A 16364-nucleotide genomic window follows, 5' to 3' on the forward strand; every position below is an offset into this window, starting at 1 on the left:
AGATTGCTTAATCCTTTGGTTTGGAGCTCTGTGCCTTCCTGTATCCCAATGACTCTTAAGTTTGGTCTTTTGATATTACCCCATAGCTCTTGAATGTTCTGCTCATGGTTTCTTAGTAGACTTGCTGAGCTATCTATGTTCTTTTCAAGTTGAAATACTCTGTCTTCATTGTCTGATGTTCTATCTTCTAAGTGATCCACTCTGCTGGTAGTATTCTCAATTGAGTTTTTAAGTTGGTTTATTGTTTCCTGCATTTCTAGTATTTCTATTTGTTTGTTTTTTATTACCTCTATCTCCCTGTGAAATTGATCTTTTACTTCCTGGATTTGTTTGTCAATGTGATCTTTCATTGTCTGATTTTGCTGTCTCATGTCTTCCTTGAGACTCCAGATCATCTGAAGCATGTATGTCCTGAGCTCTCTATCTGACATTCCATCTGTTGCAGCTATTACCTCTTCTAAAGTTGAGTTGACCTGCATTGCCTGTGGTCCTTTCTTTCCTTGTCGTTTCATACTGCTGGCGTTTATTTCTGCTTGGTGAAATTGTTGTGTCTTTGATATTTTCCCCCTCTATTTATTTATATTGCTCTTGTATAGTTGAAAAATCACCCTTGCAGGGCAGGTAGTGGCTGTGATCCTCCTCCAATTAGTGTGATCCGTCTACCATGCTGGCAGGCCCTAGGTCTGCTTTGCTGGTCGGTCAAAGGTCCACCTACCCAGCAGGCGCCAGGGGCACCTGTGTCACTCCATAGGTTGCTGGGCCTAACCTCCCGATGGGTTGCAGGTTCGCCTAGCTTGCAGGCACTGGGGGAGGGGCCGGATCCGCCCCTCAGCAGGCTTTGGGCCCGCTCTGCTGGTGTTCACAGTCCCACCTACCTGCAGACACTGGGGGAGGGGACGGGCCTAGCCCTCAGCCGTCCGCCGGACCTGTCCTAGTGGGTCCGGTCCGCGTTCCCCGCCGGCACGTGTAGCTGCAGTCACTTGGTTGGTTGCTGGGCCTGACCCGCCCGCCCGTGGCTTGCAGGTTGGCCTAGCTTGCAGGCACTCAAAACAGTGATAATTTTACTTCTTTTTCTTATTTTTATTTTTTTCTCTCGTGTAATTTCTCTGATTAGAATTTCTAATATATATTGTGTAGAAGTTGTGGGAGTATAAATCCTTGTCTTGTTTCAGATTTTAAAGAAAGGCTTTCAATTTTTCCTCATTCTTCATGATATGGCATAGGGTTTGTGATGTATAGTATTTACAATATTGAAGTAAGTTCCCTCTATCCTTAATTTCTTCCTTTTTTTCAAGAATAGATGCTGAATTTTGCTGAATTATTTCTCTGCATCTATTGAGATGACTATGTGATTTTTGTCTTTAATTTTATTTATGTGGGAAATTACATGTGTTGATTTGTATATGTTAAGGTATCCTTGCAAGATTGGCATAAAAATCAACTTGGTCATGATGTACAATCTTCTTAATATATCATTGAATATGATTTGCTGCCGCAGTCTGGCTGGGCACAAAATCATGAACCACCACACACCTTGTAGATTAAAACAACAACTCTTTATTCCCGAACTCACACCGGCCCTCTACAAACACGTTCTGGGGAAATCCACGTTCTGTGCAAAATCCACATACTCCACAAGGCTCCAAATCCCAAATACTTTTTTAATCCCACGAGAACTCAACGGGAACTCAACAATCGGGCGTGCCTGAGACAGCAGGATACGCCCTATTCCTAGCAGGGTACACCTTAAACCTGGAACTGCCCTAAACCCAAGGAGCGGGATACTCCCTAAAACCTGATCCGCCTTAAACCCGGATCCGCCCTGGTCCTTGAGCAAGGTAACCTCTCATGCAATGTCCTACTTGGCAATGGCCCTTAGCAATTTGCTAATATTTTGTTAAGAATTTTTGCATCTTAGTTCATCAGGGGAGTTGGTCTGTAGTTTTCTTTCCTTGATGTGTCCTTATCTGGTTGTAGTATGAGAATGTAGTGGCTTTATAGGATAAATTTGGAAGTGTTCTATCCCTTTCTATTTCATGGAACAATTTGAGGAGATTAACATTAATTATTCTTTAAAATTCTGGTAGAATTCAGATGAGAGTCCATCTGGTCCTGGGTTTTTCTTTGCTTGAAAACTTTTTATTACTGCTTCTGTTTCATTGGTTGTTATCATTCTGTTTAGGCTCTTGTTCAAAGCTGTGAACAATTATTTACCTATGAAAAACAAACTTCCCCTTTATTCAAGTTTATACTCTGACCATCTTGATCGTTTTTCTTTTTCTCTTATTGGTTCTGTTTTAGTTATGCATGAAAGGAGAATTTACTTTGGTATATTTATACAAGCATGGTTTATATCTTATTCTACTTAGGATCTCAGTCTTGTGGATGTACACAATTGTGAGATTCACTGTGTTGTATTCATATATGTACATTGAAAAGTAATGTCAGATTTATTCCACTGTCTTTCCTATTCCTATTCCCCTCCCATCCCTTCATTCCCCTTTGTCTAATCCACTGAACTTCTATTCTTCCCCTCTTCCTATTTTATTTTGTATTAACATCCATGTAACAGAGAAAATATATGACCTTTTGTTTTTGGGGGGATTGGCTTATTTTACTTAACATGATAATCTCCATATCCATCCATTTTCTGGCAATATCATAAAGTCGTTCTTTTTATGGCAGATTTATATTCCACTGGGTATAGTATATATGCCACAATTTCTTTATCCATTCATCTCTTGATAGGCATCTAGTTTCATTCCATAGTTCTGCTGTTGTAAATTGTGCTGCTATAAACATTGATGTGGCTGCATCACTATAGTACGCTGATTTTAAATCTGTTGGATATATACTGAGGAGTGGAAAAACTGGTGTTTCCATTCCAATTTTTTTGAGGAGTCTCCATAATGCTTTCCAGAGTGGTTGTACAAATTTGCAGTCCCACCAGCAATGTATGAGTGTTTCCCTTTCCCCCCATCCTCACTAACATTTATTCTTACTTGTATTCTTGATAATTGCCATTCTGAATGAAATGAGATAAAATCCCAGTGTAGCTTTAATGTGCATTTATTTGATTGTTAGAGATTTTGAATATTTTTTAAAAATATATTTGTTGACCATTTGGGTTTGTTTTATATCCTGGAAATTAATGCCCTGTCTGAAGCATGCATGGCAAAAATTTTCTCCCATTCTCGAGGTTCTCTCTTCTCATTCTTGATTGTTTCCTTTGCTATAAATAAGCTTTTTAGTTTGATACCATCCCATTTGTTGATTTTTAAATTTTACTTCTTGTGCTTTAGGAATTTTGATAAGGAAGTCTGTTCCTAAGCCAACACGGAGTGTTATGCCTACATTTTTTGGGGGGATCAGGTGCAGTGTTTCTGGTCTGATACCTAGCTGACCACCCTTGATCTTAGATTCTTTTTTTTCCATAGGCAGAGTTAATATTGATAAAAATCACCCTATATCCCAACATGATCTACACATTCAATGGGATACCCATCAACATATCAATGACACTCTTTACAGATCTAGAAAAGAATAAGGAGTCCTAGAACTCATATGGAAAGACAGAAGACCCATATTAGCCAAAACAAATTTGAACAAAGAAAATAGCACCGGAGGTATCACAATATCTGATTTATACTACAGAGTTGTAGTAAGAAAAATGGCATGGTACTGGAAAAAAACCATATATATATATATATATATATATATATATATATATATATATAACAATGGAATAGTACAGAAGACCCAGCAAGAAGCCCATCCATTAATTCATTTTATCCTTGACAAAGACACCAAAACATGTTGGAGAAAAGACATCTTCTTTAGTAAGTGGTGTTGGGAAAACTGGATGTTCATATGTAAAAGACTGAAACTAGATATATCTCATCCTTCACAAAATCAATTAAAAAATGGATAAAAGACCTAAGAATAAGGTAAAAAAATTTGCAAACTGCTAGAAGAAAATATAGGGGCAAAACTTCAAAATATAGGTGCAGCCAATGACTTCATTAATAAGACTTCTATAGCTCAGAAAATAATATCAGAAATCATTGAATGGAATAGCATCAAATTAAAAAGTTCCTGCACATCAAAGAAATAATAGTGTGAAAAGAGAGCCTATGGAATGGGAGAAAATCTTTTTCAGCTACTCTTCTGATAGATAATTAATATCAAGAACTCAACACCAAAAAGCAAATTGCCTAAATAAATGGGCATAAACTAAAGGCATTTCTTAGAAAAAGTACAAATGGTCAACAAACATGAAAAAATGTTCAATATCTTTAGCCACTAAGAAAATGCATATTGAGACTATATTGAGATTTTATCTCTCTAGTTAGAACAGCAGTCATTAAGAATACAAATCACAATAAATTCTGGTGTGGATGCTGGGGCATTGGAACTCTGATACACTGTAGGAATGTAAATTAGCACAGCAACTATGGAAATCAGAATATAAATTCATCAAAACTAGAAATAGAACCATCATATGACCAGCTATAAGAGTGAGTAGCTCAGTATTTATCCAAAATAAATAATATCAGCATTCTCTAGTGATACATTCACACAAATGTCTATGGAAACACAAGTCATGAGCCAAGTTATGGACCATGTATTCATCAACAGATAAATTGTTAAAGACACTGCTATATTTATACACAACAAGGCTGTATTCAGCCATAAAGAAGAATGAAATTTTGTCATTTGTCAAAAAATAGTTGGAATGTGAGATCATTTTGTTAAGTAAAATAATTCAGACTCATAAAGTCAAGGTCATATGTCTCCTCTCATATGTGGCAGCTGGAGAGAAAAAGGGGAGAAAGGAGAATCTCATGAAAATTGAAGGGAGACTGTTAGAGTAAAGAAGAGGATCACAGGGAGGAAAAAGAGGTGTGACTTGGAAATAAAAGTAATTAAACTATAAAGTTATATGCATGTAGGAATATGCCACAGTGAAACCTACTATTCTGTATGATTGCTATTTGCACCAAAAAAAAATTTAAATTAAAAAATTATTCCCCATGTGTGCTCTCAAGTTGATGGTTTTAGCTTGCTACTTGAGCACTTTGAACATAAAGGCACTTTTCCTCCTCAGTAGACAAAACATCTCCCAGACAGATTATATTTTTCTTTTAGTCATCTGGTAGGAGGAAAATAGTAATAAATCATGGCAGAGAAATTATACATTTTCTTTCAAACATAAACTTCTGCACTATCTTTTAACCAGGAAGTAACACTAGATTTTATCAGGGAAGAGGGGTCAGTTTTTTTTTTTTCATGCCAAGTAGTACTAGGGGATGTAAGGATTCAAAAGGACCAAATGCCTCAGCTCAGGTATAACTATCCCAACAGGAGTACTGCTTTTCAATTAAGGCCAGGTCTTTTCACAAAAGAAACCATATAATGTCATATAAACCTGACATTATTCTTAAAACTTAGTCCTGGGACTTGGTCTTCATATTTTCTGCCCTCTACCTGTGGAAGATGAGGGTCTCCTTATATACTGCTCTTTATATACATCTTCTGGTTTTCACATTCCACTTTATATTGGTAGTCAGTCACCACCAGTCTTCCATTGTCTTTCTTAAATGCATTCATAGCACTTTACAAGAGCTATTGAATTCTCAAGTGTGAACAATTATTCCTTTTCTTGAAACTTTTGAAATCTTGGGATCATATGCATACTGGTGCACTCTGTTCTACCACCAACCATCCCAGTTTACCACCATTGAAAATTTTAATACCTAAATTACAACTGTATGAACCAGCTAACACCATTATGTTGTATTTATTGGATGATCTAGCTCTAGATTCTCATTATAGCATAAATTTATTTGACTACTACCACACAATTACAAGTATTGTAAATCTGGTTTCCTAGGAACTGGGAACTCTGAGATTTGTGTGCAGGAGGTTTATTGAGGTGTTCTTTCAAGACATTTTCTGTGAGGAGAAGAAATGGAATTAGGCAGAAATAAAAGTCAGAGTATAATGCAGTTGTAGTAGAGGACCCAGGAGATCTTGTAATAAACACTGGAACTAGGATTGCCCACGAAAATTTCTCTTCCTTGAAGCAAGGAGCATAATTTTGATATGCTTGAATTTTTCAGTTATTGGATAAGGACAAAGATATGGCATTGGGTGAGGAGGTTTTGTTTATCCAAGGGCAATTCTCAGTGAGGGCCACAACAACCAGCATCAACACTCCCAGAAGCTGGAGAAGTGAATGAGAAAAGTGAGTAAAAAAGATACAACAGCATCCACTAACCAGAGATTAGCAAACTATGTCCAGACTAACACCTGTTTTTGTAAATGAAATAGTATTGGAATGTAGCCAAACCCACTTGATCATGTATTATTAATGACTGTTTTTTGCTACAGCATATAATTAAGCAGTTGCAATAAGAACCAGTGCTTATATGGCCTAGAGCTCAGGGGTAAAAATTGTCTGTGGTATCCTGTGCTAAGTCACTATAGTTTTTTTTTTTTTTTGTGATTGTGTGGGGTTGGTTTTTTGTTTGTTTGCTTGTTTTTTTGTTTTTTTTTGCTTTGGGGCATTTGGGGGAGTTGATTTGTTTGGTCCTATGGATCAAATTTAGGGCACTCAACAACTGAGCCACATCCCAGGCCCTTTTTATATTTTATTTTAAGACAGGGTCTAGCTAAGTTACTAGGGCCTCACTAAGTTGCTCAGGCTGGCATTGAACTTGCGATTCTCTTGCCTCAGCCTCTTGAGCTGCTGGGATTACAGGAATGTGCCACTGTGCACAGCTCATTGTAGTTTTATTATCAGAAATAAAGTATTACTATTTGAAAATTATTAAGTGCCTTCTCTTGTGCTGAATACATTTGATATTTACATGTGTGACATTGAGTGATGTTTAGATAACCCCTGTAAGAGAACAAGAGGCTACTGTCACCTTTAACTGATGCATAGTAAATCTACACATTTGGGGATATTTTGTGATATTCTGATTCATGGATATATTATGTAATGTTCACCTTGGAGTAAGCATATCTATCATCTCAAACATTTATTGTTTGTAGTGAGAACATTTGAAATTATTTATTCTAGCTTTTATTGAAATACAGAATATGTTATCATTATCAACAGACACTCTGCTGTACAACAGAAGACCAGAAGTTATTTCTCCTATGTAACTGTACCTAGATACCTGTTGACCAAACTTCCCCAAAATATTAAGTAACATAGAAGTGTCAAGCCTAAAAGTTCTAACCCTGACACCAAATGTTTTTGCAACTATTATATTTCACTTGGAATTTCACCAAATTTCATCTGCTATAACATCTGGCCTGGGTGCAAATCATACTCCATCGACAGATTCCCTACTTTTTACACTCTTTTAACTCTGTACACTCCAATCATGAGTGGAGTCAGCATGACTATAATACTTAGAAAAAGTTTACTTGGAACCAAATCATAAAGTGGACCTAGCTTTTATAAAATTCATCGATTTACAGAGATAAACTCTAATTCTAACAATGAGGGAACAAATCTCATTTCCAGTGGACAGGAAAGAAATTTCAAACCCTTACACAAGTACCTTTTCATTGTTTTTGATGTACAATGCAAATCTTTTTGTTAATGCTTTTTACCTCTCATAAGCTCAGTTTTTAAACTGGCTTTATTCCTAGATAGTTTTCATTTCTCCCCTCATTTTTTTGTAACTCTTCCTACAAGAGAGATCACTTAACATCCATATTCCCCATGAGGCAGAGGTTTCAAAGATAGTAAACATACTTATCTCATCCTCTAGTACTTACCACTATACCTGCCCATTACTGACATATTATAAATGCCTGTTGTTTTTGTTGTTTCAGTATGTGAAATCCACTATACAGAAGGAGTTGGATGCAGTCCAGACCAAACCATCAATTTTTCAATTGTTCCATGCACCCAAAGTGATTATGAGAACCTGCTGCTTGAGCTTTTCCAGGTAAGTACCATCTGGTGTTTAGTAACTTCAAAATGTTTAAGATGCAACCACATTCCTCCTTTCAAAAATTATTAGCCATGAGGAACAAATATGGTAGAGTAAAGAAAGGTTTCACTTTCTAGTTTCTCTGTGGCTTTGAATTGAATCAATGGGAATACTGTGTCTCAGTGAGGTAGATGTTTAAGGGAACTCATTATAATTCAATACTAGACAGTCAGAGACTCAGAGAGGCCCAGAAATACTGATATTTCAAATGAAGGACATGAAAGTGTACTTCAGTGCCAAGCCAGTGGTGGCTACTGCCCTGGATCACCACAGAGGGGTGATAAGGAAAGAAAAAGCAGAAAAAAAGTGGGATGGAGACTCCAATAGAATAGAAAGGAAGCCTTAACTTAGCTTACTCTGGATCTACAGTTGGAGTAGGTTATTGAAAGTGCTCCATGTTTCTCAAGTTGGGAGAAGGGAGCCAAAGTGGGATGCCAACTCGTGGAAGTCACACTAGATGTGGGAACCACTTTGCTACAGGAACCAATAGAAAAGATTGGCACAGCATCCTGGCTGGCATCTACCATATGGCTAGGATGTATACCATTGAGACAGGCACACAGAAGGTTTCAACAGGAGAATTCAGTTCAGATAAAGAGGGGAGTGCAAATTACTTTCCCATAGAGTCTGGTGACTCATTTAATCAGCTAAAGATATTTAGGAAGCCAAACAGGCAGGCATGATTACATTCAAGGATTGAGTCTTGGAAGGCCATAGTCTTGGGTGGTGGAGTGTTCTGTGACCTGCTGTGCCACTTCCACCCAGGGAACTTGGTTACCCTATGAGTGAAATTATCAAGAAGTGTCTGGGATTGGTACAACCAGAATAGATTACCATCTACCTCACCCTATGGGTTTCTTTTACTAATATCTCCAGAATATGACAAAGTTCCAATTATGGATAGATCCCATCTGTGGGAACTTTCCATTTAGATCTTTGAATCATCCCTGCCCTAAGAGTGCATTGACCTAGTCTTTCTAGACAATATTCCAACAGATGGTATTTCTCTTTACATACTACTTTGTACTAATGAACAGAAAACCTAAGTCATTTCAATAAGCTTTGATTCAGGCTACTCCATATTTGGTTCTAGGTCTAGCAATTGAGACAAAAGGAGGAAGACTTAATAATCCCCAATCTTTGCTATAAGATATACACACCCTGGGAAGAAATGGAAGGAAGGGAAGTCTAACATATGTAGTAAATACCCATCCTTGTTCAGTTTCAACCACCACAATGAAGACAATTCTTTCATTCATTGTGAACATTTTTTTTTTGTTCTTCCAATTGTATTTGCGGTTTTGTTTATATATATATGCATATGTGTGTATGAATGGATGTATGTATATAACTCTTACTTTTTTCATATTTTATCAGATTTTTATTTTATGATTTTGTTTTTTAGGGTTAGTGAGTTCTTTTTTGCTATTGCTACTCTCTCACTTATATTCTCCCTCTAATACTAAAATTCTTCTGTGTTCTCCATCCCCTGTGCTGTGTCTTCCTCTCTGTCCCTAACTCTTTCCACTTTATTTTATTTAAAAAATTTATTCTCCTTCTTTTTGGGATTCAATTTATACATTTCTTCTGCTTTATTTCTCTCCTTTAAAATATTTTAATCTTTCTTTCCCCTTTTTCCCATTTTTTTCTCTTAATGGACTGATTTTTTTCTACTCTTTTAAAACTATCTTATATAATTTATGCCCCAACCATTCATATTGTTACAGTTATTAGTATTGTGGAAATCATAGTTGACACCTATTGCTTACTTTAGTGCTTATCTTATCAGATATAAAAATGAATAGATATGTTATGGCACAACTTCATCTGACTAGGTCATTACACTCTTAAAACCAGGAATCACATATCAAACTCTTCTCCCTAGTTCTCTGCAACCTTACTTACCTGTATTAAGATGAAAAATAACTCTACACCAAGGATCAAAGAAGAGAGACTCACCGTTGCAAAGAATAAACTTCCCTAATTTCCAATGTATAACTCTATCTGTGTTCATTCCTTTATGCCTTCCAATTGAACAATGTGCTCAGATTTCGAATTACCTTTTTATGCATAGGGTTATGCAGTTAAAACTTTAAATTTTACGGGAAAATGTATGTATCTGCTATATATTCTTTTGTGGCTCAGTAAAAATTATAGCAATAAAGAGCCCATGGTAATTTTATGGTAATTTAAGATCACTGCCTTAAAAACATTTTTTATATTATTCCATTCCATAATTATCATTGACCACATGCCATCTTGGGCCAATATAATCATCATGTAGGAGTCTCCTTCAAAATCTTAGGGAATGTTCCTTAAGCACTAAATGTTATTAGATGTCTCTTCTCCTTTCACTTCAGATTTTCAAGTGCTGTATCCTTTTATGGCCTTGTACTCAACCTGCAGCACCTGGGGAGCAATATCTTCCTGTTCCAGGTTCTCTTTGGAGCCATCATGCTCACAGCCAGATTCATTTCCCTTTGGACTCTGAATTACATAGGTCGTCGGACAAACCAGACACTGTTCTCCTTCCTGGCAGGAGTCTCCATTCTGGTCAACACATTTTTGCCCCAAGGTGAGAGAGACAAAGGTTTGGGGAAAGAAAGTGTTTTCTCATTCCTTAGGAATTACATCATCTTACCTGCCTGATGCCAGAAGAATGTCATTAAAAGCCAAGGATTCTTTGCAGTTAATATGAAGATTTGAAATGGATTATGGCAAGCACTTGGCAGGACTTAGGCTCCAACTGTGCCTATGTCCTTAAGGTATGGTTCAGACATAAAGCTGTCCTGACCACATCCAAGATGAACCTGAACAGCAGTTTCAATGGTACAAACAGGGTTTTTAGAAGAGGAGCTAATCATGTGCCTCTGGCCTTGCAATTGCATCTCCAAGTACTATCCCTGGGACTCTTCCTGATTTTTAAGGCCTCCCTAACTCAATACATTTTTAGGGAAGGCTTCTTGAATTCAATGACATAAAAATGCCTTGTCTTCAGGCAGAAAGCAAGAGTACAGCAGAAGTAAGGGGATAATTTAATTTTAATATATCTTCTAATCTGTTTCATAATTTGTACTTAGAGAAGAAATGAATGATAATTTCTACTTTTATGTATGATTATAATGTACCAACTAAAAACAATATACAAATAAAAGGAAGACCAGTAGAATAGAGGAAGGGGATCAGGGAGATGGAGGAGGAGAGTGAAAGGGGAAGTACTAGGGGTTGAAATGGAACAAATTATGTCATATGCACTTATGAATGTATCAAAATGAACCCCACTATTATGTATAGCAATAATGTACTAGGAAAAACACTAGAAATAGATTAAGAATTTAACCCAACCTATTTTACTAAATTACCCAAATGATCTCATTAATGATTGTAGGAATTTCAGTGGTCACCATGCTCCACCATGTTCACAGAGCAGGAACATATTTTGTAGGATTTCAGACTGGAAGTCTCCATTCTTCTCCCCAACAGAAGTTTCCTGACTTAAAGGAGAACAATCTATATTCTTTTAAAGTCCTATTTTGATTATGAATTTAAAATAATCTGTTTAACCTTTCTGAATTCAGTAATTCAAGATATGTGATTAATTCTCAGTATGACATTATTCATGTCTGAATAGGATTCCTAATGCTAGACTTTAAATTCTGAATTATTACCTAGAACTTGCCTCTCTACACATTGTCCAATCCCTTTGTCACTATGTGGAGGAGGACCTGTCCCACATCACACATTGCTCCCATACTCTTAGTTCTAAGCTGTTCAAGACATGGGTCATAGAATCCTCATTTTTTGTTCACATATAGTTCTAGACCCTCCAGAAAATGCCATGAAAAAATTGATAGAGTTAATAAAACAAATATTTCCTGATTTCTCTATTCCCACCATTATGAGCAATACTCAAATGTGCAGAGAAAATTGAAGCAAGAGATTTAGATCCTTTGGTTCAGTGTTTCAGCCCAGCATTCAGCAGCTCATCAACCTCTCCATCATCTCTGAGGGGCTGAATTTTGTCTGTCATTTGTTTCTCACCTTCAAATCCTACAACAGAATCACCCCACAATTATTTAGGGATAGACAGATTTCTTCAGCCAAGATTTTTTTATTCTCCCTGGTCTCTTCTCTCCAGAAATGCAGACTCTGCGTGTGGTTTTAGCAACTTTGGGAATTGGATCTGTTTCTGCTGCCAGCACTGGTTCTGCTCTCCACCAAGTTGAGCTCCTCCCCACTGTATTCAGGTACAAGAGCTAAGTGACCTTCTGTCTGCTTTCCAAACAGGACTTTCTGAACTGATTGACACTTACTGTAGGGAGAAAACTGAGACTGTTTAGTTGTTCATTCCTTTATGCCCTCCAACTTGTAAAACAAACTTGTAAAAGCAAACTAATAATCCACAATTATTTAAAACAGACTTTATGCCTGGCAATGTGCCAAGTCCTTTACTGCAGATTTTCACTTAATCTTAAGAGCCACACTACAGGATTGGTGCTGTGGATATTCTAATTTTAATAATGATGAAATTGATTAATTGGAAATCAGTAGAGGCCAATGTCACAATTAAAAGCTTATTCAAAGCCCATGTGTTTAATAACTCTGCTGTATTGTCTCCCAAAATGAAATGGAGTTGACAAATGTAAACATATATATACAGATTTGTACAAGATTTTCTTTGTATTGCTATTTTCATCCTAAGGTCAACACTGGGAGGCATCACTACAGTATTCCACAGAATAGGTGCAATACTGGCTCCTCTCCTGATGACCTTCCTGGGGTATTCTCTCCGTCTGCCCTGGATCATCTATGGAGTCATCACCCTCCTTGCTGTCCTTGTTATCTTGCCCCTTCCAGAAACCAGGAATCAGCCTCTTGTTAACACCATCCAGGATGTGGAAAATAAGTAAGCAGCTGCCCTGATCGTTACCTGAGTAGGAAGTGGCTATGTTCTCTAGCTCTGTGACAAGGAAGCTAATGACCTTTTGCAGCCATCTGTCCTTCACATAGGCTCAGATCTTAACTACTTCTGTTTGACCCATGTCTTTTATTGAGTGGCAGCTCTCCTCTACCCACAAAGCTGTATCACTCCTCTTGAGACTAGATTACACCAGTCCTTTAGCAGCAAAAAGGTCAAATTAGTCCTACTGTGAATGGCACACACTCTCCACTCTTATGGGAAGCATACTCCCAACTTTTTCTCATAAATATGTTAACACTCAAATACTTAATTCTTATACTTGTGGTATTATCAGGCATCAGTCCCATGAGTGCTTGTTATATTTTGGGAGGAAATAAACTTGTGTCAAAGATACAAACTTGATTACTGCTTCAGTCAGGAAAGCTTGTGGGACTAAAACAGAAAAATCTTACTTACAATGATGGCTATATATCTAAAGGAAGTGGATCCTATAAGATTTAATCCAATTTAATGCCATGTATAGTGGAGATTTTGAGAGAGAGAAATTTAAGAAATGGGATGATAGAATTTGAAATGAAGAAAAATGAGAAAACGCCCTTAGAATTTTTAAATTTTTGTTTGATTTTTTTCCCCGAAAATGTCATTGACCAAATGTCTAAAGCAACAAGGGTAAGAATAGCAATACTCAACACTGTCTTCCCAGGCATTCTCAGATATCAAGACCTTTCCCAGCACAATGGTGTCTAGGGAGTGTTGGATTAGAATGATATCAAGTAGAACTTGTTATAAAGTTTATCATCTAGCATGCAGAGTATGTGCACTTATTCTACATCTTTGCTTCTTTTTTTATTTCTTCTTCCCAGCACAAAATATTCAAGAAAAGTAAAGCAGGAAGATACTTCCACAAAAGTAACACAGTTTTAACGACTTCCCAAGAGTTGATCCAAAGAAGAACAAAATAAGGGAGAAAAAGTCAAGATTGTTCCATATGCCTATAAAACTAGTCATAAATATAGTGGACAAATGGATGCCACATAAAATCACTAAATATACAAATTTTTTTTCAAAATAAATAATGAGTTTATGTAATTTCATCAAACAATTCTTGTTTTGAAGGAAGACATTGCAAAACAAGTTTGAAGTTTATCTTGAAATTAATAATAGAAAAAGAAGCCTTGTTTCTATGACCCAGCAATCCCATTACTTGATATATATCCAAAAGAGATAGAGTTTTTATGCCAAAGATATACCTGCACTTCCATGTTTATTGTAGCACACCTCAGAGTCCTTCAAAGGACGAATAGTTAAAGAAAGTGTATTATATTACATGAAATGGAACACTACTCAACCACATAAATGAAGAACATTCTGACATTTGCAATAAAAGATGGATGGGAAGGACATTATATTAAGGGAAGTACACACATAGAATGACAAATAATATATAAGTCACTCATATGTGAAACCTGAAAATGTTGATCTCAAAATACAGTAGGATGGTGATCTCTAAAGACTAGGGCACTAGGGTAAGGTAAGTGAATGGAGGATAATCAAAGGATACAAAGTTAAAATTAGGTAAGATAAGTAAGTAAAAGAGATCTATTAAGCAACATAGTGACTATAGTTAATGACAACATATTGTATTCTTGAAAAATGCTGAAAGAGTGGTTGAGTGCTATCACCACAAAGAAATGATAACTGTGTGAGGTATAATGCATGGGTTAATGAGCTACATTTAACCATTACACAATATACATGAACTGCAAAACACCATGTTGCACAAAATAAATACATATAATTTTATATGTCACTTTGAATAGATAAAATTTGAAAGCAAGAAAAGGAAGAGGAGTAACAAAGGGGCTGGCTCATATATCATGAAACATGTGCTACATTTTATAAAATTATAGGGATCCAGACAATAGTAGTATATGCCACCACAAATCATAATCATTCCAAAAAACATACTCTTGTATTAATAGACACTTAATATATGAAATTTTTGGCACCAAAATCACTTATCAATTTAAATATTCTGTAATAATTAATATTAATTAGCTATCTGGGAATAAATTCACAAAAATATTTTCAATGACTCCATTTGTGGTAATATTTTATTGTGTTTCCTCTGGACTTTTTCTGGTTTCACACTTTAAACAACTAATATGAGTCTCTTTAAATATTATCATGTATTAAATAACAATTGACATGATTGATGACTTCAACATATACATGTATATATGTATTTAATATATAATTAGAAATAAAATTATACTTAAATATAGATGGGAAAAAAGCAAGAGTAAATAATTCTCAGAAGGAAAAGCAACATAAAAATAAGAAAAGATGTCTAAATTTGTGATCAAATAAATATATACTAAAATGAAATATTAACATTCATTTGCAAAAGTAACAAAAATTTTAAACCTGTTATTTATTCTCCATGTAGTTGTGGTACAGTAAAATGGAAATGCATACAACACATGACCTCAATACAAATTGCAAAGCCACAGTGATCAAATCAGCATGGTACTGGAATAAAAACAGAAACAAACAGCATTGAAACAGAACAGAAAATCCAGAAATTAATTCTCATATTTAGAGACATCTGATGTTTTACAAAGGAATCAAGAACATACCTTGAAGAAAAGACCATTGCTTTAACAAATCATGCTGGAGAAACTGGATATACACATATAGAAGAATGAAACTACACCTCTACCACTCACTGTACACAAAAAACAACTCAAAGTGGATCAAGGACATTAATGTAAGTGCTGAAACTTTGAAACAACTAAAAAAAGTCATCAGGAAAACACTTCAAGACATTGAGATTGGAAAAGCATTTTTTTTGGATAGAACCCTGATGCATAGACAGTGAAAGCAAAAACTAGATAAGATAATATCAAACCAAGAAGTTTCTGCACAGCAAAGAAATCAATAAAAAAGTCAAGACAACCTACAGAATGAGGGAAGATATTTATAAACTACTCATCAGAAAAGGGGTGATGATTTGGTGATAACCACTCAATAACAAAGAAAAACTGATTTTTAATAGGCAAATGATCTGAATAGATGTTTCTCAAATGGCCAACAAAATAGATGAAAAAAATTCAACATTACTAGTCATCAAGAAAATTCAAATCAAAACTACAATGAGATATTATCCCATGCCAGTTAAAATGAATATTATAAAAAGACAAAAATTACAAATGCTAGCCAAGATGCATAGAAAGGTTGTTTCATACACTGTTGGTATGAATATTAACTGGTATAGCCATTGTGGAAAATGGCATGGTGAGTCCTCAAAAAACTAAAAATAGAATTATCCCATGATCCAGTAATCCCACCACTAGGTATATATATTCAAAGGAAATAAAATCATTCTATCAATGAGATATCTGCATGCTCATGTTTACTGCAACACT

The 16364-nt window shown here is 35.9% G+C and overlaps 1 protein-coding gene across 1 annotated transcript in view; it reads left to right on the forward strand.

The window, feature by feature from the left end:
* The window catches only part of LOC113177763 (steroid transmembrane transporter SLC22A24-like), a 39575-nt gene extending 25626 nt beyond the window's left edge, over nucleotides 1-13949 (forward strand). Inside the window, exons 7-11 of the mRNA XM_077797547.1 lie at nucleotides 7855-7970; nucleotides 10376-10590; nucleotides 12154-12262; nucleotides 12718-12921; nucleotides 13800-13949. Coding sequence (XP_077653673.1) covers nucleotides 7855-7970; nucleotides 10376-10590; nucleotides 12154-12262; nucleotides 12718-12921; nucleotides 13800-13860 — 705 coding nt within the window. The 3' untranslated portion in view covers nucleotides 13861-13949. The remainder of the gene's footprint in view (nucleotides 1-7854; nucleotides 7971-10375; nucleotides 10591-12153; nucleotides 12263-12717; nucleotides 12922-13799) is intronic.
* The last annotated feature ends 2415 nt before the right edge of the window (nucleotides 13950-16364 follow it).

The sequence above is a fragment of the Urocitellus parryii genome, chromosome 4 (assembly GCF_045843805.1).
Source record: "Urocitellus parryii isolate mUroPar1 chromosome 4, mUroPar1.hap1, whole genome shotgun sequence".
In the NCBI taxonomy this organism is placed as follows: Eukaryota; Metazoa; Chordata; class Mammalia; order Rodentia; family Sciuridae; genus Urocitellus; species Urocitellus parryii.